This window comes from Talpa occidentalis, unplaced genomic scaffold (assembly GCF_014898055.3).
Source record: "Talpa occidentalis isolate TD23 unplaced genomic scaffold, MPIMG_talOcc4v2.1 talOcc4.9, whole genome shotgun sequence".
In the NCBI taxonomy this organism is placed as follows: domain Eukaryota; kingdom Metazoa; phylum Chordata; class Mammalia; order Eulipotyphla; family Talpidae; genus Talpa; species Talpa occidentalis.
In genome coordinates this window covers 113,890,589-113,913,436 of record NW_023605305.1, presented here as the reverse complement: position 1 = coordinate 113,913,436, position 22,848 = coordinate 113,890,589, and the positions used below count along the sequence as shown (strand labels likewise).

The 22,848-nt window shown below is 45.5% G+C and overlaps 1 protein-coding gene across 1 annotated transcript in view; it reads right to left on the bottom strand.

The window, feature by feature from the left end:
- PDE4DIP (phosphodiesterase 4D interacting protein) overlaps positions 1–22,344 on the bottom strand; it is a 155,343-nt gene extending 132,999 nt beyond the window's left edge. Inside the window, exon 1 of the mRNA XM_054690876.1 lies at positions 22,275–22,344. Coding sequence (XP_054546851.1) covers positions 22,275–22,285 — 11 coding nt within the window. The 5' untranslated portion in view covers positions 22,286–22,344. The remainder of the gene's footprint in view (positions 1–22,274) is intronic.
- Between the last annotated feature and the right edge of the window lie 504 nt (positions 22,345–22,848).

Here is a 22,848-nt window from a genome sequence, read left to right as displayed (position 1 = left end):
TCATCATCTAAGGCCCTAGAGAAACCCTTCATTTGTTCCATTTACCGTGGATTTATTGGCATCTAATTCTCCATACGTGTGCGGTTAAAGTGGGTCTTTCTCTCCTACGAAATCTGTCTGGTGTTAATTATTTGCTTGTCCAATCCACAAGAACCCAAAGGGGTGGGAGAATTTCTCCCTGTACTGCAACAGAGGCAAACTGAATACTCGGAAAGAGTGGGGAGCTGGGGAGCTTCACCTGTGGTCAGGGAATAAAATTTCAGAGTAAAGCTTCCTAAGGGTGGTGAAAATGGAGTGAAGGTGAGCAAAACGATGGCTGTGCTGACGGAGCAGTGCAGTGAATGAGGGTTAAGGAATGAGTCACGGTGTAACAGCAATATGTGCTCATGCCTAGTGACCCCGAAGAATGCCAGCTCCTTGTAGGCAGGGTTTGGTATCATTTAGTATCTACCGGCACTTAAGAAGCCCCAGACATAATAGGAACTTGACACATATTTCTTAAACAATAAATACATACAATGAAGCTGTATAATGACATCAAGCTTGAATAAGCTGCTGTATCCATTCCATATTAAGGAGACACTGACCAAGTAGATACTGACATCAGCTGTGCAGGGAATGTCCTCTGAGAAGTACCTAAATAAGGAAATGCTAAGGGCCAGAAGCAATGGTAATGCTGAAGATTTAGAACCAAAAGACAATTCTTTCAATAACCTTAGACTACGGAAAACACCAAGTAAACCAACTAGCATGCTCTGGCTGCAGAAGTCACCCAGAACTGGGTTCCGCGAATAATTCCAACAGAAGGTAATGCTGAAGTAATCTTTGAAGGATAAACTCTTATCCTAGCAAAGGCAAGGGTAGGTGTGTAGGTGGGAACAACTGGTAGATGAAGGCCCACTCAGAGTAATTTTAGCTCAGGAGAATCAAGTGACACTTTGTAATCAATTCCCTAGATCCGCCAGTAAAAGGGGTGCCCCACAGAGCCAAAAACCTGGAAATCTCTAAGTAATCCACAGAAGAGTATTTCTAAAACCAACTCAGTTCCAAACTTCACATGTTGTCACTTGAGTGACGTAAATGTAAATTTATTTTTGCTATAAAAACATAATTGATGGGGGCCTCCCCGGTGGCGCAGCGGTTGAGCGCTGGGTTGCGAAGCTGCCCGCAGCCTCTGCGGCGCCGGTTTGATCCCCGGTTGCTCCCCGGCCACCGGAGGAGGGTCCCACATGGCGCGCAGACCTCTCCTGCCGCCCGCTGCTCCCCTCAGCAGTGTACTTCGGTCCTTCTGCCTGCTCTGCTCCCCGCTCTGGCTCTGGTGAATTCTCTCACCCTCCCGTGCTTCTGACTGTACCCAGTGCTTGTATAAACAAAACAAACAAACAAACAAACAAACAAATAAATAAATAAAATAAAACATGCCTCTATTAAAAAAAAAAATTAAAAAAAAAAAAACCATAATTGATGGGCCTCCCTGGTGGCGCAAGAGGTTTAGTTAGATGCAAACTATGAAGCTGTCCACAGCCTCTGTAGCACAAGTTCTATCCCCAGCCAGCCAGGGAGCTACCCACATGGCGCAGCAGACCTCTCCTGTCTCGTCCGCTGCTCCCCTCAGCAGTGTATTTCGTCAGTTTGCCTGTTCTGTTCCCCACTCTGTCTCTGGTGAGTCCTCTCGAGCCCCACACTTCTGGCCTGCACCCCAGCTCTTATATGCATAAATAAATAAATCTTAAAAACAAAACAAAAAACATAATTGACTTAATTTTAAAGCAGCATATAAAGGAAGGTGACTATGTCCCATAACCAAATACAGTATCTATTTTCGTTTTTTCCTCTCCTTACAACAGGCAGCCTAATGTGGATGGATAATTTCAATGTAATTAATATCTAACTTCTTATTTCTATTATCATTTCCTGTTGATTACCATTTCAGGAGACACTTCAGGATGGTAACAGAAATCAATGCAACAGTGACGCCTCTTTCACCCCAGAGAAAGGTAAAGGCTGGGAATGTTGTCCCGACTCACTAGGACATCCTGGGACGTACCCCTTAATGTCAGGGTGCCTCCATCTGCCCTTCTGAAATATTCAGGGACTCAAGTCTTGAAAAAGTTTTGAATTGAACTAAGTATCCTTTGGTGAGTCTAAAATCCTAAGCAATTTGCAATGCATTTTCAATTGCTGGAAATATTTGACATAGTTATTCTACTTCTGAATATCTATCATTTAAAAAAAAAGAAGATCCTAAATATGCCTAGAGGTATATTTGATATTATTTATACTAGTTAACAATCGAAACCTAAAGGCCACAGTTTAGGGGAATGATAAGTATTATAATTTCACATGACATGTCATTCCACTTCATGAATTGGAAAATGAGCACATTCTTAAAGTACGTGAAATGCTGGAAGCTATTCAAATTTCTTTGTCACATTTTCTTTCTTTTTTAAAGATTTATTTTATTTTTATACAAGAACTGGGGTACAGGTCAGAGGCACAGGAGGGTGAGAGGATTCACCAGAGACACAGCAGGGAGCAAAACAGGCAGACGGACCGAAATCACTGCTGAGGGGAGCAGCGGGCGTGACAGGAGAGGTCTGCCGCACCATGTAGGAATCTCCCTGGCTGGCCGGGAATTGAACCCGCGCTACAGAGGCTTCGGACAGCTTCACAGCACTGCACTCAACCCAATGCGCCACCAGGGAGGCAATCTTAGTCATATGTCAGCATCTTTATACCCTTTCTACCTCGGCCCATGATAAAAGGACATCAGTTGTAGGTTAGACATCAGGCTTTTTGCACCAACAGCCTCTGTGGCTATCATGTGTGGCCTTTACTATGGTAATGCAGAGGCACTGGGGAGTGTGGGCACGGGGCATGCGTGCCTGATTGTGGACACCTGGAGTATGGGTGCGGGTGTACGTAAGTGTGCACACCTGAGCCTGGAGGCCAGGGCTATAAGGGCGGCTGGGAGGCTCAGAGACTGGGTTGCCTGCCTGCCTCCAGCCCCCTTATTCACCCCTGGCCTGTACCTACCTCCTTGCATGCCAGCCTCCCTGCCTGGTGTACCTGTGCACCTGGTTCCCTGAGAGAGCACCAAAGCCTAAAAAAATCCACTGAGGGCTCTGGGGTTCTCTCTCCATCTGCCCAAATGCATAATGAACCTGCTCTGTGCCCTGCTGGCAAAACAGTTACCTCTTCCCTAGCCAGCCTTGGAGAAGCCAAGGGAAAAAGAAGTTTCTGCAGAGTGGAACAAGCAGGAAAAGATTGGCAATAATGAAGTAGACTGAGGAAAAATGTATCAGAAACTATTAATGTGCTATGAGATATGAAAATACAAGCTATTATTATTATAGTTTCTGACTAATGAAGTGCCTCAGTTATGAGCGCTCAGCAAAAAAATGAACGCAGCTCTTGCATATCTTGCTGACCACAACTCACAAGCTCTGAGACAGAGGCAAGCAAGGGCTCAGTACGTCTGTCTGGACATTTCAAAATAGAATTGGATTGAGCCACCTGAGGTCGTTGTGCCATTTCTTTTATTCTCAACTTTGTTCTAACTTTAAATTCTACTTGAATTTTTGCCAGAGACAACTTGTGGAATGTTCTGAGCCCAATTTGGAATTTTATTTATAAAACAGTCCATTTCAATAGGTGCAGTGTCTCGGGCGTCCGCTGGATGCCACATGGCACGGCCGAGTCTGAGTGACTCCTGAGCCGCCCAGGGCGGAGAGGGCTGTGATGAGGGCCGGCCAGCTTGGCCTTTCAGACACAAAACCACCTCTTCCCATGTTCCTGCACTTCAAATCCAGCTTCAGTATTTGAGTTGAAAGAAGAGGGTTGGGAGTGGGGTGCATTCTGATCTGGTATATAGGAAATAAGCAAGTGGGGGTCACAGCACATTGATTGAGATAAGTTCAATGGCAAAATCTACATAGCTCAGGGTCGCAAAGGCAGAGACTTCCCCAAAGGCAGAAAATGGTTAGATGTCCCTAACGGTGAATAGGAAATTCAACATCCAAAGATGTTTCAATAATGGAATTAAGAAAAAGAACATTTAACACAGTGCTTGGCTTATATTGGGCTCCCACACTTTAAATAAATGTTTATGAACTGATCTTATCTGTGAGTTAGGCAGGATCTGAGACATCAGGTTATAGGATTTTTCCATCTGTGACCCATTAGGTGGTAAAATTAATTTAGTGAGTCACAGCCATGTGCTTTTTTTTTTTAAGAAAAAGAATAGGATAAAAAAATATGAATGCAAAACACATAAGAGGTTAAATGTTGTTATTTGAAACTTTTGTTTTAGTCGCATATGGAGAGCTTGGTAGCATGTAAATACACATCTTATTGTGGATAGAGGCCAAAAAAAGTGAAACATTCTGATGCTCCATCTTGCCAATATTTGGTATATTTCACTTCAGTCATTCTGCTGTGTATACAGTGATATGGCACTGATTAATTAATTAATTAATCTGATTAATTAATCAGATTAATCAGTTTAGTTTGATTTTCCCTGGTGATTACTGACATGCAGCACCTTTTCACTGTGCCTCTGCCTTTCGAATATTGTAACCACTTGTGAAGACAAGTTGGCAGTGTATAGTAACACCGAACACCATTTTTATTACCCAGCAATTCTACCTTAAGGTATTCACCAAACAGAAATGAATACATATGTTACCCAAAACACAGGTACTGGAACATTCATAGCCACACTGTTTATAGCATCCCCAAGCTACAAGAGTCAAAATGCTCACTAATACAGAATGGACAAACACATTTGATATACTTACACACAGTAGAATCCTATCTAGAAGCAAACACGATTCAACCACAGCTGCACACAACAATGTGGATGGACCCTACAGGTAAGACTGAGCTCCTGGGTCTACTGCCACACTATCCACAACAGCTGAGATGTATGAACAACCTAAGTGCCCAAAAAAGATGAGTAGAACAAGAAGATGTGGTAGGTACACACCATGGAACACTACTAAGCGGTCAAAAAGGTCAACTCATGCCATTTGTGACAACATGGGTGGAGCTGGAAGGGATGATGATCAGTGAAATAAGTCAGGAGGAGAAAGATGAATACCAGATGGCTTCAATTATATGTAGAATATAGTGAAACCAAACAAAGGGTCAGACGAAGAAAACATTAAAGCCAACACTTGAGAGTTGCCCCTAGGTCTGATGATCCGGAGTGGGGAGAGGAAGGACAGGGCTGGGAATGGGTGGAGATGGGAGCACAGTGGACTGTCGTGATGGACTATGGGTGCTCTGGTGGTGGGAGAGGTGCAGTGACCCCACCTGAGGGGAGAAATCCTCTACTGTCAAAATATTAGCAAGGATGTAAAACAACGATGCTTCATTTAAAAAACTTAAATAAAAAGAAAGATTGAGTGAAAGAAGTAAGAAATAAACTAGTGAACAGTAGATCACGTCACTTAAAGTTCAGAACAAGGCAACACTAACCCATGGCATTAAAAATGAGGATAAAGCTTATGAGGAGGCCATGAGGACTTCAGGAAGGCAGCAATGTTTTCTCTTGACCTGAGCTCTTGCACATGAGTGAAATTAGGCAGACTACAGACATGACTTGTGATTTTTCTAAATTGCTTATGATTTTGTCTGAAGTTGTTACACCTAAATATAAAAATCAAAAACATAGTAATACTTTTTTTTTTTTTAAGTGTGAAAATCACAGCCAGAGAGCAGGAGTCCCTGCTGTATTTACTCGCATTTCCCTCAAGAGGTCATCTAGCCTTTGCTTGAGGGACCCCAGGGTCAGGGATCTGGCTAGGGTCCAGGTAGCCCACCGGTTACAATCAAGCCATGACCTGCCTCCCCACAACTTGCTCTCATTGACGTTCCATCATCCGAAGGGATTCCAAGGTGATCAACTCCCTCTACCACCAACTGCTCTTCAGATAGATCCACCCGCACCAAGTCTTCACTTCTCCAGAGTAAAAAGCCAAGGGCCTTTGGGGACAGCCCCTGAATGGGTGGTTCCAGGCCTCTCCCCTCCCCTGCTGGGCTGCTTCTGTCCAGTCACGCCCAGAACAGAGCCTGGCCCGGTAGGAGGACCCCAGGAAGAGCAGGAAGGAGCAAGTCTCCTCTGTGCTTGTTAATCTAGATGGTCACATCTCTCAGCACCCCCCGAGCTTCAGTTTGCCCCTTCTTTAAAATGCACAGCCTGCAGCTCACTCCTATTGAACAATCTGCTCAAACCCCACAGGTCTTTTTCACAAGCATGGTGAAGCCCCAAATTTGCCTCCTACGTTTCCACAGCGTGCCCTTTCTTAGGAATCAGAACACTCATCTGGCCTCACTCCAGCGCTCCAAAGTTAAATCCTGGATATGGAGGAGTAGCTGTTATGGAAACACTCCTGGAATACAGTCTCCTCGCGCGCCCTCCCACTGGAAACCAGTCTTGTGTCCATACATCATCTCTCACCCCCGAGTGAGCTCATTTTAAAGTCTACTTGGGAGAACAAGTGGAGGCATCTCCAAAATCTGACCTGCAAGTCTCCACCGAGCCTGAGCAATGAGGACACCCTGGTCTCCTTTTTCCTCCCCCACTCAGCTCCAGCTGGGAGCTCTGGGAGCTCTGGGTGAGCCCCACTGGCTCGCTCACTCTTTCCAGCGGCGGGTGGCGGAGAGAGAATGTGGCAGGGTGAGGAATGTGGTATTTATCAAGGTCCCTGCAATCAAAGCCGTCTCTTTAAAAAGGCCCATGGGACTCCTCTCATCTGGAGAAAAGAGTCCCAAGAACATAAAAAAGACAGAAAAGTTTCTACCCAAACTCCCAGGCAGCGTCACTGGGTATTTTCTTAACCATGAGGACCTGGTGACAGGAGAACTCAGGAACACGGACACCCCCAGAGAACAGAGCACGTGCAGGGAGGGGTACAGGGGGAGTGGGCAGGAATTAGGGAGACAACCAAAAAGAGAGGCGCTGTCCAAGGCCCCCCGTGGCGACGGTCCCTCCTCCCCTGGGCTTCGGGGCCGGGGCGCGGGAGGAACCATTTCCAGGGGCGGCAGGAGCCGGGCTCACCTACCTCCTCCACATCTGCTCGGTGCTCGGGGCGCTCCTGGTCTCGGGGCGCCTCACCCGGGAGTGGCGGCCGCCTGGCAGCACCAGCAGCTGCGCCCGCGAGTCTCCAGCGCAGAGGGTGGCCGCCTTTGCCTCTCCAGCTCCCTCCTCCTGCGTTGGCAGAGAGGCGTCTAGACGCTCCGGCTTTTTCAGAACCGGGTTTGACGTGGCCGAAGCCGCGGCCCCGGCGAGGGCACAAGGGAGGGACTGTTCTCGGCCGCGCGGGAGCCGCGCCGAGGTGCGCCAGGCTGAGCCGAGCGGGCCCCGGGGCAGCTGCCGGGCGCGCGCTCCGGCTGGGACGCGACTGGCTGGCACGGGCCGCTCGGCGCCCGCTGAGCTGTCAACCGCGAGCGGGGCGGGCCTCGGCGGCGGTGCCCCCGCCCCTGGACACACCCTCGCGCCCTCCCCGCCCTGGTGATGCTGGCAGGAGCGCGGCGAGCTCAGCCGACACCGTGCCAAGGCCGCTGCCCCTCGCGCACCGCACCGCGACGCTTGGCATAAGACCAGCCCACTGGGGGAGGTACTGGAGAGGGGATCCCCTCGTGTGCCTGCGGCACTGCTCGCAGAGGTAACCCCGGGGCCACGGCTGGGGCGCAGGAGGGGTGGAGGGCACCCCCCGGCTGAAGGCAGACGCGCGCTCTCGCTGGTCAGAGGGCAGGACGCTGTTTTCCCAGAGACCTGACGGGTCCGTCTCTACCCCCGGAGCAGGAGGCTCCCTCAGGAGAGGAAGCATCCTAACTAGACCTTGGAGCCTCATGAGCCCCTCCATCTCCGATGTCCCTGCTTGCATGGAGTTCTGGCTCCACGGATTTCCCAGCACAGAGGCACCTGGACTCCGCCACTAACCTCCAATGGGTAGAAGATTCCTGAGCTTCTCAGAGCACTGGAAAATCGAAACAGGGGCCATGGGGACCCTCAAAAGTTTTCTAAGATCATCGAAAAGGACCTTTGAAGATGACACTGCCCGAGGCCCTGCCCCATCTATTTATGTCACAGGGTTTCAACAAGTCAGACGAGCTATAATTATAGTGCGCACAGCCCCAGGCTCCTTTTTTACTCGAAAATAAAACCTTTTATTAAGTGACACGATCACTGTTATTATTAGCATCTCCACTGACCTTTTTAATTTGCAGAAAGCTTTACAGTGCCCACACGTGGCAACGCTGGTTTGCTTACATTTGTGTCACAGCTGATAACTTTGCGATATGAGGTTCTGACCCCAGCTGCTTCTCCACAGTGAGGCCCCAGACAGTCCTCTAGATTCCTGAAGATAAGGTCAACAAGGACTCCCTAGGATGAACTGATTTCTCAGGTATTCCAGGAATTTAACCCTCAGGAAGGTCCCTGGCATAGCTGGGTACTGGGCAGGCTGGATGGAGCCTAGATTCTTGGGGCAAACTGTCCCCTATCTCCAGTCTCTTGGATTAGCTCCCCTAATTATCAGTTCAGAGAGGGGGCGGGGGAGGTTAGCTAACATCAGAACATTTGAGGGTTCAGAGGAACTATCTAGAAGGTCACGTCCAGAATCCCCCAACTTCAACACAGCTGTGCTCCTGAGCTTAGAATGTTTCTAAGAAGTATTTTAAGGTCTAGTTTGACTTGAGACTAGCCTCAGAGTTCACCATTGAAGAGAGTCTCCCGCAGACACAGAGGGGGAAAAGTTAATGAAAAAAAGAACAACAAAGTCAGATTTTCATCCCCCGAAACAAACTTGGTGCTATATTTAGTTTTGTCTGAAATCAAATTATGGGCTGCTGAGTGTGTCTGTCTAGCCAGACAAGCATTTCATTCAAGAAATGACAGCATTGATTCCACACACTGTCGGGTCTCAGGAGTGAGGTAGAACATATCCTCCTTACCTCCAAATAGCTCTTTTAGGAAGCTCACGATACATTCATTATGAAACAGTTGAAAAACACAAAAAGTATATAGGAAGTAAAATGCCCATCATAGAACAAAATCATTTTAAAAGTTTGCTAGCTTTTCCCCCAGCCTTTTAAAAATGTATCATCTAATTCAAACACTGACTCTCTTTGATATGCAAACATTCTTGAGATGAGAAATTTCTTTGTTGTTTTTAAAATTATATTTATTGTAAAAAGCACAAACATTTCGTCATATTCTAAAAGAATGATATTAACTCATATTCACTCCTTCAGCTCAATTTTTTAAATTTCTCCATATTCCCACTAGTCATTATCTGTGTCTTTATATATGCTATTGATCTATTTAGTTACAGTTAATACAATAATATAGGCACTTATTTCTTCTTTTATTCATTTTTAGATTTTTGTCCATGTTGTCAGAGGGCGTTCATATTGATTACTCTAAAGATTGCATAATATTTCATATCAGTAAAACCATAATTTACTTAGTAAAGATCTATTACCATATAGTTCTGCTATTTCTAATATAAGAATCATAAGCAATGCCTTAACGACGTTCTTCTGCCTCTATTATTTTACTCTTTTGAATTATTTCCCTAGGATAACTTCTTGGGGCATGGCGACGTTCAGTAGAGGGCTTTCTACTTTACCTTACGTAGCCTCGCGGAACCCTCTACCCTCTACCTGGCCACTCACAGTGGGTGCTGCTTCTCGAACTCTGAGACCTGGCGTTCACCGAGCAGTCTCTCCATCGAACCAAAGTTTTTAGACTAGGTAGTAGTTTCAGGATAAAAATCAAATGAGACTTAAGACTAAGCACTAAGGTGGTGCCTCCTAAACCTTTCTAGTTAAACAAAAATGCCCCTAAGAATCTTAAGGTATGTCTCGCCACTAGACTGAAAGAGTTTAAGAATTTTAAGGGGTGACTATCCCACAGCGATCTCCAATGCACCCCAATGTAGATCAGAGTTTGTTTCAGAATGTAAAGTGGATGTGACTTTTGTCTAGAGGACATGATCCTGAAGGAGCACAAAAGATGCCTTCGACGTTTTTAGTGAATTGTCACCAGCATGGACCGAAGGGGATTAAGAAAGCACAGAATGAAAAGATGACTTTGGACCCTCAACCTGTTGCTGGAGGGAGCAGCTGAGAGTGACCCACAGCAAACAAGGCCCATTTCTTAAGAAAATACAAGCATGACTCAGAGAATGGGATCAAGAACCACAGGTGAGGTCAAGGGGACTATTACTGAAGGAGCATCATCTTCACCCAAACGTGATTTGGAGGTGAGATTCTGGACTCTGAACCAATGAGGTAAATACTATGAAACTGTTGGGGATTTTGGAGGCCATGCGCGCATTCTCCATGCAGTAATGTTTGTGGCCAAAGGGTGGAGGAATGTAAACAAACAAAAAGGTAGAGGAATGTGACAGATTAAAGGTGGTTGAAAGTTCTTTGCTACTTTTCCTTTTGAGAGGAGGGTCTAATTCCCCTCGGCCTTGAATCTGGGCTGGGTTGGTAACTTGCTTGACCAGCAGAAAGTGGCCCCATTTGCTTGGAAGAGCCATGCAGTGGCGTTGATGTTGTACGCGTGTGACAGCCACAGAAAGGGGAGGTTCCAGGTTCCCTGCTCCCCCAAGGAAGGGTGGAGCTGAGCAGCAAGAAGGAAGGAAGGGGGTCAAGAAGAGGACCGGGAGGAGGCACGTGGAGCAGAGACATGCAAAGAAGCTGTGCTTGCTTCTCAGCCTTGGAGGACATGGAAAGAGACACTTAAAAGAGACAGGCGTGGGTGAGAAGCCCGTGGACAGGCTCACAAATGGACTTGGACTTTGCTCTTTTCCTTCCAGACTTGCCTTCTGCCTGTCTCCTAGGGGTCCCCACCAGAAGGTACCTTAGAGTTGCTGCAAGTTCTGGGACCAACCCTGTTTGGCTGGGCATTTACCCAAAAGGGGATGGGAAACTTTGGGTGCTTCGTGGGGATACTTTTAACTGTATTCTTTCTCTTCTCTTTTCTTTATTACACACCAATTTTATTAAAATTATTTTCTATTGAAGATCTTACGCATTGGAATATGTTTTGTCTTGATGTGGCTGATGCAGAACCTACTTAAAGCCAAAAGGTTTGGGGGTTCCTGGGGTTCCCCTCACCCTGCCCTGTAACAGTGTCACTAGCAGACAGGACAGCAGAGTAGATAGTTAAGATGACTGGCTTTTGAGTCAGGGGGACTTGGGTTCAAATCCCCTCTCTGTTAACTTCCAGCCCTGTGATCCTGACTCACTCAACTCTAGTTTCCTCATTTGTAAAATGAGGTTAATGATAACCACCTAATAGGGTAGTTGCTCAAATGAAATGAAATGATATATAAAAAGCGTTTAATTCATTGCACCGCATTTTAAATATTTGATAAATTATAGCTAATTTTTTTTTTATTAATGTTTGCAGGCAGGCAGGATTCCAGCCCTGTGGAGAAGTCATATACTTTAATCTCAGCTTAGCTCCAAACTGCTCTCCAGGGCTAGGCCAGTGACCCAGATTTTCCATTTCTCAGTTCTGATTTATCACAGGAGACCAAAGCTCTGGTCAGGAAGTGGAATGAGCTGGTGCCTTCACTTACAGGCTGGAGTTGTAGGGACAAAAGGAGTAGACATTTCCTCCATCTTGTGTTCCTCCCTCTACCTCCCAACCTCTTCCCCATCTTGAGGCGTGTGTGTGTGTGTGTGTGTGTGTGTGCACGCGCGCGCACGCTCATTCAGACCCCTCTCCCTCACCAGCTAGCCTTGTCTGTCAGCTGTAACAAAAACCTCAAGGAAAGAAATTATGATCAAGCTACAGACAGCTGGTGGTAATTTACTCATACAACCCCCCATCTCCTTTCAACACCCACTATTTATGTGTGTCTGATGTTGGGGGCGGGGGGATGTGCAAGCAAGACAGCACGTGGATTTCTGGGGAGGAGGCTGGCACAGTGAGAAAAGACTTGTGTGAATCGCCTGGATAATTCTCCTTGCTTTGAACAGAGAGAACAGATATTGAAAATTGAAGGGACTGATGTGAGGGTCAATAAATAAATTTTGGAACCGGAAACGACACTGGAGGAAATTCACAAGTGGCTTTCAAGATCTTGGTGCCAGTTGCACCATCACTAAAACCTGAGTCATTTGCCAGGATGGGGCAGGCAGCTTCAGTCTGAGGCGGTGTCAGCTGTCTAGATGACTTAACAAACCCTTCCGGGTGAAGCTAATGATGTGTGTGGTCCTGGTTTAGAGCTTGGACTGGATTCTTGGTTAGCAAACATGCTGCTAAGGACAGGGCAGCCATACAGCCATGGTCACGCTTTGTCACTTGCATCTGGCTTGTCTGGCTTGTCTCCGATTAACCAAGATGGATTTCTCTGGAATTAAAATTCTGCCAGATACTGAGCATCCCTGGTGTTCTGTCTCCTCCACAGTTTGAACCTTGGGAGGTGGGTATATGTGTGTGTGTGTATGTGTGTATATATATATATATATACACACACACACAAATACTTAAAGCACTTATTTTTAAAACTTAACATTTTGAGAAAAAATTAATTTTATGCATATGGAAGTCTTGCAAATAGTGCAATGAAGGCCTATAAATCCTTCAGTTGATTCACTAATTGTTAATATTTTGCCATATTTGCTTTTTTCTCTCTCCACACACACACAGTTACTGATGAACCAATGGAAAAGCTGCTGCTCTTCTACCCCCTAAATATTTCAGTGTCTCCTAACAATAATTAAAATGATTATGTTATAGGATTATGTAAAAGAATACACCACCTCTCCTAGGTCAGCTTTTGACACAATTAAACAGAATCTGAGTTATTTGCCTTGGGTTACTTAATATTAGGAGCTATCCCTGGTAAATACTTGACTCAAATCCCCACAATCAAGAGGGTTCATCAAAATAATCCTCCTCAGGACAAAGGCAAAATACATAATGAAAATAAATGCTTTCTTCTTCACCTAGAACTACTAGAAGTCAATTTCTTGGCAATTTAGAACAGTTGTTTTGTCCATTCTGGCAAGGATCCAGAAATAGTGAGATACAGCTCCAGAAAGGTTCACATGATCAAGAAAAAAAGTTTAATGAAAAAAATCCCACATTTGTGTAAACACTTTTGTTCTAATTTTTATTTTAGCATATAATAGCTGACATACTGAGTGGTTGAGCTCTATATTAAATATCTGACAGTCCTAGGCCAAAAAATGAGCATAACTCAACAATCCTTTATCTTTGCAAAGTTTAAGTGAATATAGAGGCTGTAACAGTTCAGCGAAAGAACAAGCATACCCAATATTATTGCTGTGATTCAACTAGGATACTCTTTTCATTAGAGAAAACTATCCCATCTTTAGGCTAAACTTACAATGTAATAACAGGCAGAGAAATACTAGCTGACCCTAAGTCAGTGGTTGTGGTATAAGAAAGAGAATTATTGCATCCTCTCATTGTTGGCCTGGGAACGTTCTGAGGAGTTAGAGAGCCACAAGTTCCTGGAACTCCTGGATTGGTTCAACTGGTCCAAATTTTTGATTTACCTGTGAAGGTATTCAGTGCTGGACCAGAGTGGAGAGGAATAAGGCACTCACTGGTAGTACAAAATTTAAGGGGTGCCAAAAACTCAGTAATCCAGATAAATAGTATTTTAATGCAACATGCTAAAAAAAAAAAAAAAGCTAGTGAAAATTATCCATGATGGACAAAATAGCAAATATTTTAAATAAAGGCAGGATTCATCTGGCATTTGAACGGTCCTCAGAGTGAGTAGCTTACTTGTTTCACTCTGGGGGCAGGGGGGAATCCTGAGCTAAAGGCCGCTCTTCCAGCCTCCTTCCCAAAGAGTTTTGGGAGTCAAGGGCAACTTTCTGTGAATATGGACATTGGGAAGAGGTAGAAAAGGATGGGAAAGGGAGACAGTGGGAGGAATAAAAAAGAACAGTTGACCTCATTTCAAGAGCCTGCCCTTTTAGGATAACCCTGAGCCCCAACTGTCACTTTTAGGAGCCTGTCCACTCAGCTCAAAAACCTAATCTTCCTGTGGCATGGATTGCAGGGGTTCTGGGAAAGCAGAGCAGCGGTGCTCTGCCCCCATGCAGCCGCTGGGGCCTCCCGCTGCACAGGGAACTTCATCCAATTAGAGCCTTCCCTTCGGAAAGAGCTGCCAGTCCACATGCACCAAACCTGATCTTTTAACAGCGAAAACCATCTACAGGCTCCCCCTGCTGGCAGCCGAATTTACAGAGTCGGCCTCCTAGTATGTTGCTTAGCCCTTAGATGGGTACTCACAGGCACCAACACCAACCCAGGGTACACCTGGCCGGCATCACTCATCTGTGCCACCTGCCAGGCCATCTAGAAGCACCGCACTTTGCATTTGCCTCCAGGTGGCTTGTGTGGTTCCTGCCGGTGGGCACTCTGGCTATGCCCCCGCTTACATCTCCCCACAGGGCAGTCCTCATTTCCAGTCTCCAGCCCTTTGTGACCCAGTTTACCACCTACCCTTTGTGAGGGACATTGGAGAGGGCAATTATTTGCTTTACTCAGTCTACCAATTTCAAATGCTAATCTCATCTGAAAATGACTTTACAGAGTCAGAAATAATGTTTAGCCAAATACCTGGGCACCCTGTGGTCTAGTCCAAGTTGACACATAGAACTATCACAATCACTAAGTTTGGGGGTAACTTTTTATGCAACAATAGGTAGCAGATGCACAGACTCCAGAATCTTCCCTTACTATAAGTTAGCAACCAGCCCTCCCATCCACAAAGCAGCTATTATTGACTTTACAGTAAAGAAGGTCAAAGAATTTAGAGTATTTCTTTAAAACTGCACAATGGGAAGCCAGATTTATGGTGAAAATAAAGAGTGAAAAGCAGCACCATTATTAACACCATTCTGCAGAACATAGTGCTTAAGCAATTTCTCTCCAGAATGTACTTTTAATTACTACCAAGAATTTTTTTGTTGTTGTTCAGAAAATAGGTACCTGAAAATCTTTCTGGTTGTGATAATAAACCCGTATGCTTTAGTTAGATATTCTGAAGTCAAGTTTTACACAGCAATGAGGCAAAAAGATGGGATAGATTAGAATATTATGGAGGCTGAAAAGATACTACGACAAGGTATTGTTTCTGTTTGTACTCTAAGGTTACTTGTTCATGGTAACATTTCTTTTGTTGGTTCCACTTTCTCTGAGCCAGTGTTGGTGGTTAGACGTGGGTGAGCACACGCACAGTGCACAAAAGCCACACAGCCTATGAAGGCAGAAGCCTATTGTTCTGGGCAGAGGGCCAGCTTGCTTTTTACTCTTTGTTGTCTGAACAGTGTCCCAGATCCCCCTTTGAAATGTGCAATTCACCCATTTTTATTAACCTAGATATGGATCTCTGTGGTGGTTTTTTTTTTTTTTTTTTGATAGATTCTTGGTCATGTCCAGGTATACTTCCATTCATTTTAAACAGATCGCTTATTTCTCTGAACTGACCTTCAGGCGTTTTGCCATATGAATTAGAAAGCAGATCCTCATAGGGTTGGATTTTAACAATGCAACTTATTATTTTAAAACAGATGACATTTCACGGTTTTATGCTAATCTGGAAATCAAATCATTTTGTCAACATTCTATCAAAGACCTTTTGTGGTTGTTTCATTTGTTATGATTTTTTTTTTTTTAAGGAAAAGTAAATCTAGGGTCATTGAAAGAAAAAGTTCAGAAAGCATATACTGTGGGGTATATAGTAATATAATAGATAACAGATAATAATACAATAATGTAATAGTAATAAAAATAATTAGTCTGGTACACAGGAATCAGAAATTTAGCAGCCAATTAAGTGTCACTTCTACCATGTCATAATTGTGTCAAGTTATTTAACCTGAACTAATTATTGGGGCTATAGGGGAGATTACGTTTTTCTTTTAATTGACATTAAATTTTTTGTTTAAAAACTTGTTTAGAATAATTTTAGGTTTGATTTGTTCTTTTTATTTATTTGTTTAAAGATTTATTTATTTATACAAGAACTGGGGTACAGGCCAGATATGTGGGAAGGTGAGAGGATTCACCAGAGACAAAGCAGGGAACAGAAAAGGGAGACTGACTGAAGACACTGCTGAGGGGAGCAGCAGGCAAGACAGGAGAGGTCTGCCATGCCATGTGGGTTGCTCCACAGCCGGTGGGGATCGAACCAGCACTTCAGAGGCTGCAGACATCTTCACAGCGCTGCACCCAACCGCCTGCGCCACCAGGGAGGCCCCTGATTTGTTCTTTTAAAAATGGCTTTTGATATCCCCTTTTTAACTTCATTCCCCTAAACCACTAATGAAAAAAGTGTCAAGAAGAAAGGTAGGGCTGGTGTCCCCAAAAAAGAGGAATAAATGCCCCTACCATTAAAAAGAATCTCTGCAATAATCCCTGGCTTGATACCTTGTCATCTCAAAGACATCCTTTATTCTAATATAAACTGATGTATGTTTAGGAAATGTAAACAGATCTTACTACTAACCCTAGCCAAATAAAACCAAAAACACGTATCTGTTCAAAATCATTCAAAGAAGAAATGTAAACAGCAACACGCATATGAAAAAAGTTCAACATTACTAATTATCAGGGAAATACAAATCAAAGCTGCAATGAGATACCACTTCACTCCAGTAAGAATGGCCTACATTAAAGAAAAAAAAAAAGGAAGTAGAAACAAGTGCTGGAGAGGGTATGGAGCTAATGGAACCCTCTTACACTACTGGTGGGAGTGTAAACTGGTCCAGCCACTGTAGAAAGCTATGTGGAGGGTCCTCAGAACACTAAAAATGGAGCTTCCATATGATCCAGCAATTCCACTCCAAGGGATCTACCCAAAGGACACTAAAATACTAATTCAAAAGGAAACCTGAACTCCTAAGTTTATTGCAACATTATTTACAATCACAAGATATAGAAACAACCCAAATGTCCCAAAATAGATGAATGGATCAAAAAGTTGTGGTATATTTAGAAAATAGAATGTTATTCAGCGATCAAAAAAGATAAACTCATGCCATTTGCAGCAACATGGATGGAGCTAGAAAGGATGATGCCAGCCGAAGTAAGTCTGAAGGAAAAAGATAAATATCAGATGGCCTCGCTTATATGTGGAATATAGAGAAACCAAGAAAAAGGTCAAGAAAAAGACAAAACTAGCAAGCTGACCATAGATCTGAGGCATACAACAAGGGAGGGGCAAGGAGGGGGAACAAAACAGGGTAAGGAAGAACGCAAAGGACTGTGGTGATACGGTGTCAGGAGAACTGTAGAGACTACATCTGAAGAGGAAAACCAATTACTGCACAAAAATGAACATTGATGTAAGAAAATTTAAAAATAAAAATAAAAGATCACTCACCGCTACCAAAAGATAAGCTCTGAAGTGTTTTCTTGTTCCCATGCTTTGAAAAAATTTAGAAGTCAGGAAATTATTCTGCAAAACAGCTCCTTTCGGATTTTCCACATGAAAGTATTACAATAATTCATTTTCTTGATACATGTTTCTCCTAATATATTACCTGTCTTCCTTAATGATATTACTAATCACTCCTTGAATGGCCTGGAAATTTAAGAGTAACTCTTATTTCCTCTCTCTTCCCCATTTTCCACACACACCAATTCTACCTGAGAAATTCTCAGATCTGCCCCTTCTTCACCACTCCCACCCCGCAAGTTCAGGCCCTCATCACCTCTGACCCAGAAGCTCTTAGAACAGCTTCTCGGCTCTCCTAGCTCTTCACTCAAGCACTGAACTCCAATTCCCACAGGGATGTCATACCAGTGGATCAAAAACAAAGATCTAAATATGTCAGCCCCTGCTTTAAAATCTTCTAGAGTTCTACCTACTCTATCAAAATAAAAATAAACAAAAATCCCAGCCACCTCTGTGTCTTGGTTGGAGGGCAAGAACACAAAAGTCTTTCAGAATTGTTTATAAGTGCAACAGTTTCTTTAGTCAGTGTTCTCTAACCTGCCCATCATGTTCTCTGCTGAGCAAACCTTGAGTGCTTTTAGAGAATACTGATGCTGGGACATCAATCAGAAAGAGTCTAATTTACTTGGTCTGGAGTAAAGCCAACAGCCAAAGTGAGGGGGTAAATCTCTAAATTCATGGTCTATTGAGTAGTCAGAAGAGTATCATCCTGGTAGTGAGGAAAGTTAACCAAATAAGAAATACTGCTTTGGTTTCACCTATCAAAGGTTAAAAGTAAGGCCCAAAGATTCAAATGGTTTCCAAGTATCTTAACTATGTTTCAGAAGAAAACTCAAGAATATTTACAGAAACACTAAATCATCTAGCACCTAACAGGCAAAACACTCATTGTGTGGCATCTAATCAATATTGCCAGGCACATGAGGTAGCAGGAAAACACTACTCAAAATGAAACGTCAATCACTAAAACCGTTCCAGGGACTGTATATCATTGCTAGACATTAGAATTAAAACAGCTACAATAACATTCCATATAGTCAAAAACATAAAGATTGATCAAGTTAAGTAAAATACAGGGGAGTTATTTTTAAAAGACATATCAGACTTCTAGAGGTGAAAAAACAGTATCTGAGATGAAAAAAATACACTGAATTAGACTAATCATATATTAGACATGACAGAAGAAAAGCTTAGTGAACTTGAAGATGCAACAATAAAAATGATTCAAGATAAAGAGGAGAAAGACTGAAAAGAAATGAACAAAGCCTCAAAGATATATGGGGAAAATCAAGTGACTCATTATATATATAACATATATAATCAATATATATAATCAAGTAACACATACACACATATGAATACCTAATGGAGAAGAATTGGAAGGGATGACAAAAAAATTAAGGCTGAAAATTGTCCAATCTTAGTGAACACTATAAACATATTAATTCAATAAGCTGAACAAACCCAAGGCATAATAAACATAAAACTGGGCCTCCCCTGGTGGCGCAGGGTTAAGCGCTGGGCTGCGAAGCTGCCCGTTGCCCCTGCAGCGCCGGTTCGATCCCCGGCCACCGGGGAGGGTCCCACATGGCGCGCAGACCTCACCTGCCGCACCCGCTGCTCCCCTCAGCAGTGTACTTCGTCAGTCTGCCTGTTCTGTTCCCTGCTCTGGCTCTGGTGAATTCTGTCACCCTCCCGCACTTCTGACTGTACCCAGTGCTTGTATAAATAAATAAATCTTTAAAAAAAATAAATAAATAACCATAAAACTAACAACATCATGGCAAATTATAATCAAACTGCTTAAGATAGGTAATAAAAGAAAAATTTTAAAGTATTCAGGAGGAAAAAAAAAAGACCAATTACTTTACAGAGGAATGAAGATAAGAAAGGAAGGAGGCTTATCAGGAAGATGGCAAGCTAAAAAACAGCAGAACAACGTCTTTAAAGCACTTTCAAAAGAAAAAAGAAGTTACCTGTAATTCTATAACCAGCAGAGAAGACTGATGTGTGCAATGTGCAGCCACAGGGTATAAGGGAGGTGCTCCCAAGGACTGCAAAATCTTAGTAATTTTTTTTTTAAATTTTATTTATTTATTTATACAAGCACTGGGCACAGCCAGAAGCGTGGGAGGGTGAGAGAATTCACCAGAGCCAGAGCGGGGAACAGAGCAGGCAGAAGGACCGAAGTACACTGCTGAGGGGAGCAGCGGGCGGCAGGAGAGGTCTGCGCGCCATGTGGGACCCTCCTCCGGTGGCCGGGGAGCAGCCGGGGATCGAACCAGCGCTGCAGAGGCTGCGGGCAGCTTCGCAACCCAGCGCTCAACCGCTGCGCCACTGGGGAGGCCCCTTAATAATTTTTTAACAGAGGGTTCTACATATGTAGTCAGTCCTGACAACCATCAAAAATATTTTTCAAACATGAAAGTGGAAATAAGGCTTTCTCAGACATGGAAAAGCTGAAGAATTCCCCACAAGTATATCTGCACAATAAACATAAGAAATGTTGGGGGTCTCCCTGGTGGCAAGGGATTAAGTCTCAGCAATATCACTGCTGTGGCCTGAGCTCAATCCCCAGCCAGGGAGCTACCCACAGGGCGCAGCAGACCTGTCTTGTCTCCCACTGCTCCCCTCAGCAGTGTATTTCAGTAAAAACCCACCTGTCTGCTCCCTACTCTGTCTCTGGTGAATCCTCTCACCCCCTGCATTTCTAGTCCACATCCCAGTTCTTCTATACAAAACTAAATAAAAGTTAAAAAGTTAAAGAAATTCTTTCACGTGGAGGAAAATGCTACCAGCTGGAAAGCTAATGTTAAACAAACTAGTGAAGAGAACTAAAAATGATAAATATGAGACTTTTAAAAATATCTCTTACATCACTAATCCCTATGGAAACGCAAAAAAAAAAAAAAAACAAACCAAAAACCCACAGGGAGATTCCACTTCACGTCCATTAGGATGGTTATTATTAAAAACAAACAAACAAACAAACAAGAACAACAACAACAAAATCCAGAAAAGTAAAAAGTGCTGGTTAGGATGTGGCGAAATTGGAGCCCTGTGCTTTGTTGGTGCTGTTGGTGGGAGCATAAGAAGGCCCAGCTGCCTTGGAAAACACCACGGTGGTTCCTCAAAGAATCAAACACAGACTCGCCGTGGAGTCAGCAGTTTCACCTATGGATACACGCCAACGAATTAAAGGAAGGACTCAACAGATATCCGTACCCCAACGTTCCCGACAGCATTAGTCGCTGCAGCCAAGAGGTGGGAACAACCCAAATGTCCACCAGGGGATGAATGAATGAACAGAATGTGGCACAGACAAGCCCAGGCCATTATTCCATCTGAAAAAGGGACCGAATTCTGACCCAGGCGACTGCGCCGAAGAGCCTTGAAGGCAGCCTGCTCGCCAACACTGTCTCGCCCTTTGATTTATGGATCCTGGTTTCCCATGAAAGAATAAACTAGAGACGCAAGGCAAGGCCGTGCATTTTTTTTTTTTTTTTTTTTTTTAAGGCAGCAGCACAATCTGTCTCTTCTCCAAAAAAACATGGCACGCACGGCAGATCTTTACCCTCCTGCTCCATGAAGAAAATTTGGGCCTAATCTGTCTGGTCTTCCAAGCCAGAGCAAAGCCAGGGGCTGGGGCTGGGGGGAACGGGTGGTGCCCGAGGGCATCAGTCACTGAGCAGGGTCCCTGCTCTTCTTCAGGGGAGGCAACATAGAGAGGAATTAAAAATCACCAGCACCCGCACCCTGCTGCGGGTGTCTAAGACCCCCAAACAGCAAAGCGTGCAGGAGAAGGCGCTCCTGCTCTCCCCGCACACCAAGCACGCGTCCTGCGCTCCATTTTCTCTGACTGTCCCTGATGCGTCCACCCTGGAGGCCTCCCGCATCCTGCGCTCCTCTGGGCTTTGCTTCAGCCTCCAGGCGGGGCCTCCAGCCTCCCCCCGGCGAGACGCGGCCGCCTGGCCAGCCCGAGCCAAGACCTTGGGGCGCAGGGCGGCTCCCGAACCCGGGCGCGGACGAGCCGCGCGCCACGCCTTTATTTCCAGGCAATTATTTCCCCCACCCCCGCCCCGCACCTGCCGGCCGGCCATGCGCCCCATCATCACCTCCTGTGCCCGCACCCGGGCGCCGGTCCCCAGCGCCAGCCCCGCCCGGCTCGGCGCCCGCTGCGCTCTCACCTCATCCAGGGCGCGGCCGCCGCGGCTGCTTCTTGCTCCTCGGCCGCCGGGGGTGCAGCCGCCTGGGGGTGCCGCGGATCCGCAGCCGCCTGGGGGTGCCGCGGGTCCCCGCCCGCTGACAGCCGCGAGGTCGGCGTCGCCGGGGCCCCGGGCCAGTAGGGCGCGCGGTGCGCCCGGCGGGGCGCGCGGCAGCCGCAGCGGCTGCCCCTGCAGGGTCCGCGGCCGGCCCCCCGCAGGGGCCTCCCGGGCCCGGCCCCCGCCGCGCCGGCCCGGTCCCGGGGCGTCCCGGGGCTCCCCGCATTGCCGGGGCGCATCCTCCGGCTGCCCAGGCGCACCCACCGCAGCCGCCAGGGTTGGGGAGGGACCCGCGAGGACCAGGCCTCCGCCGAGGCGGCCGCCCCACCTGCTCCGCCCAGATTTCTCCTGCTCCGCGCCCGCTCTCCGCCCGCCCTCGGCCTGGAGATGTTTATTCCCGGACCCCCCTCTCTCTGCCTGTTCACCCCATTTCCCGGCCTCAACACCCAGGCCCCAAAAGTGTCTCCTCTTGCCACTGCTTCCCTCCACGTCTCCCCAGTTGCGGCCTCTCCGCTGGCCAGATCCGCTAGTCGCTTACGTTTTATCCATATATAGTTTTCTATCCCCAGAATCGCTTCTTCTCCAGGCTGATTACTCTTATTTCTCCCTCTTCTTAAAAGCTTTACCTGCCAATTTTCATTTAGTTATTGTAAAAATCTTTCCACTTAGTCACCTCGATTTTTCCTTTCAGTGGAGACTTGCTGATTGTCCTTCGCCAGGGAAAATTCATAGTTTTTTATGTATGTCTTGGCATTCACCCTCAAGTCACTGGAATATTTTCTTTTTTTTTTTTTTTTTAAGTTCATAGGTCAAAGAAATTCCCCGCCAAATGTTTCCTCTGAAAACGCTTTTCTTATATTTCAAGGCCTCTAGAAATAAAGTTGTTGAGTCCAGCAGGGCAGAGAGCTGCCTGCACCGCACAGGTCTGGAAGGTGCTGCAGGTTCTGGAAGGTGCTGCTGTTCTGCACCGCACAGGTCTGGAAGGTGGTTGTTCTTGGTGACCCACACTGTGGACCCCGAGGTTCAAAAGCAACTGTCACTATTGTGGACTGGCTTAGTGTGAGCAAAACTACTCATCCTTTTCCCTCCCAAATCTGCTCTTCAGTCCTATT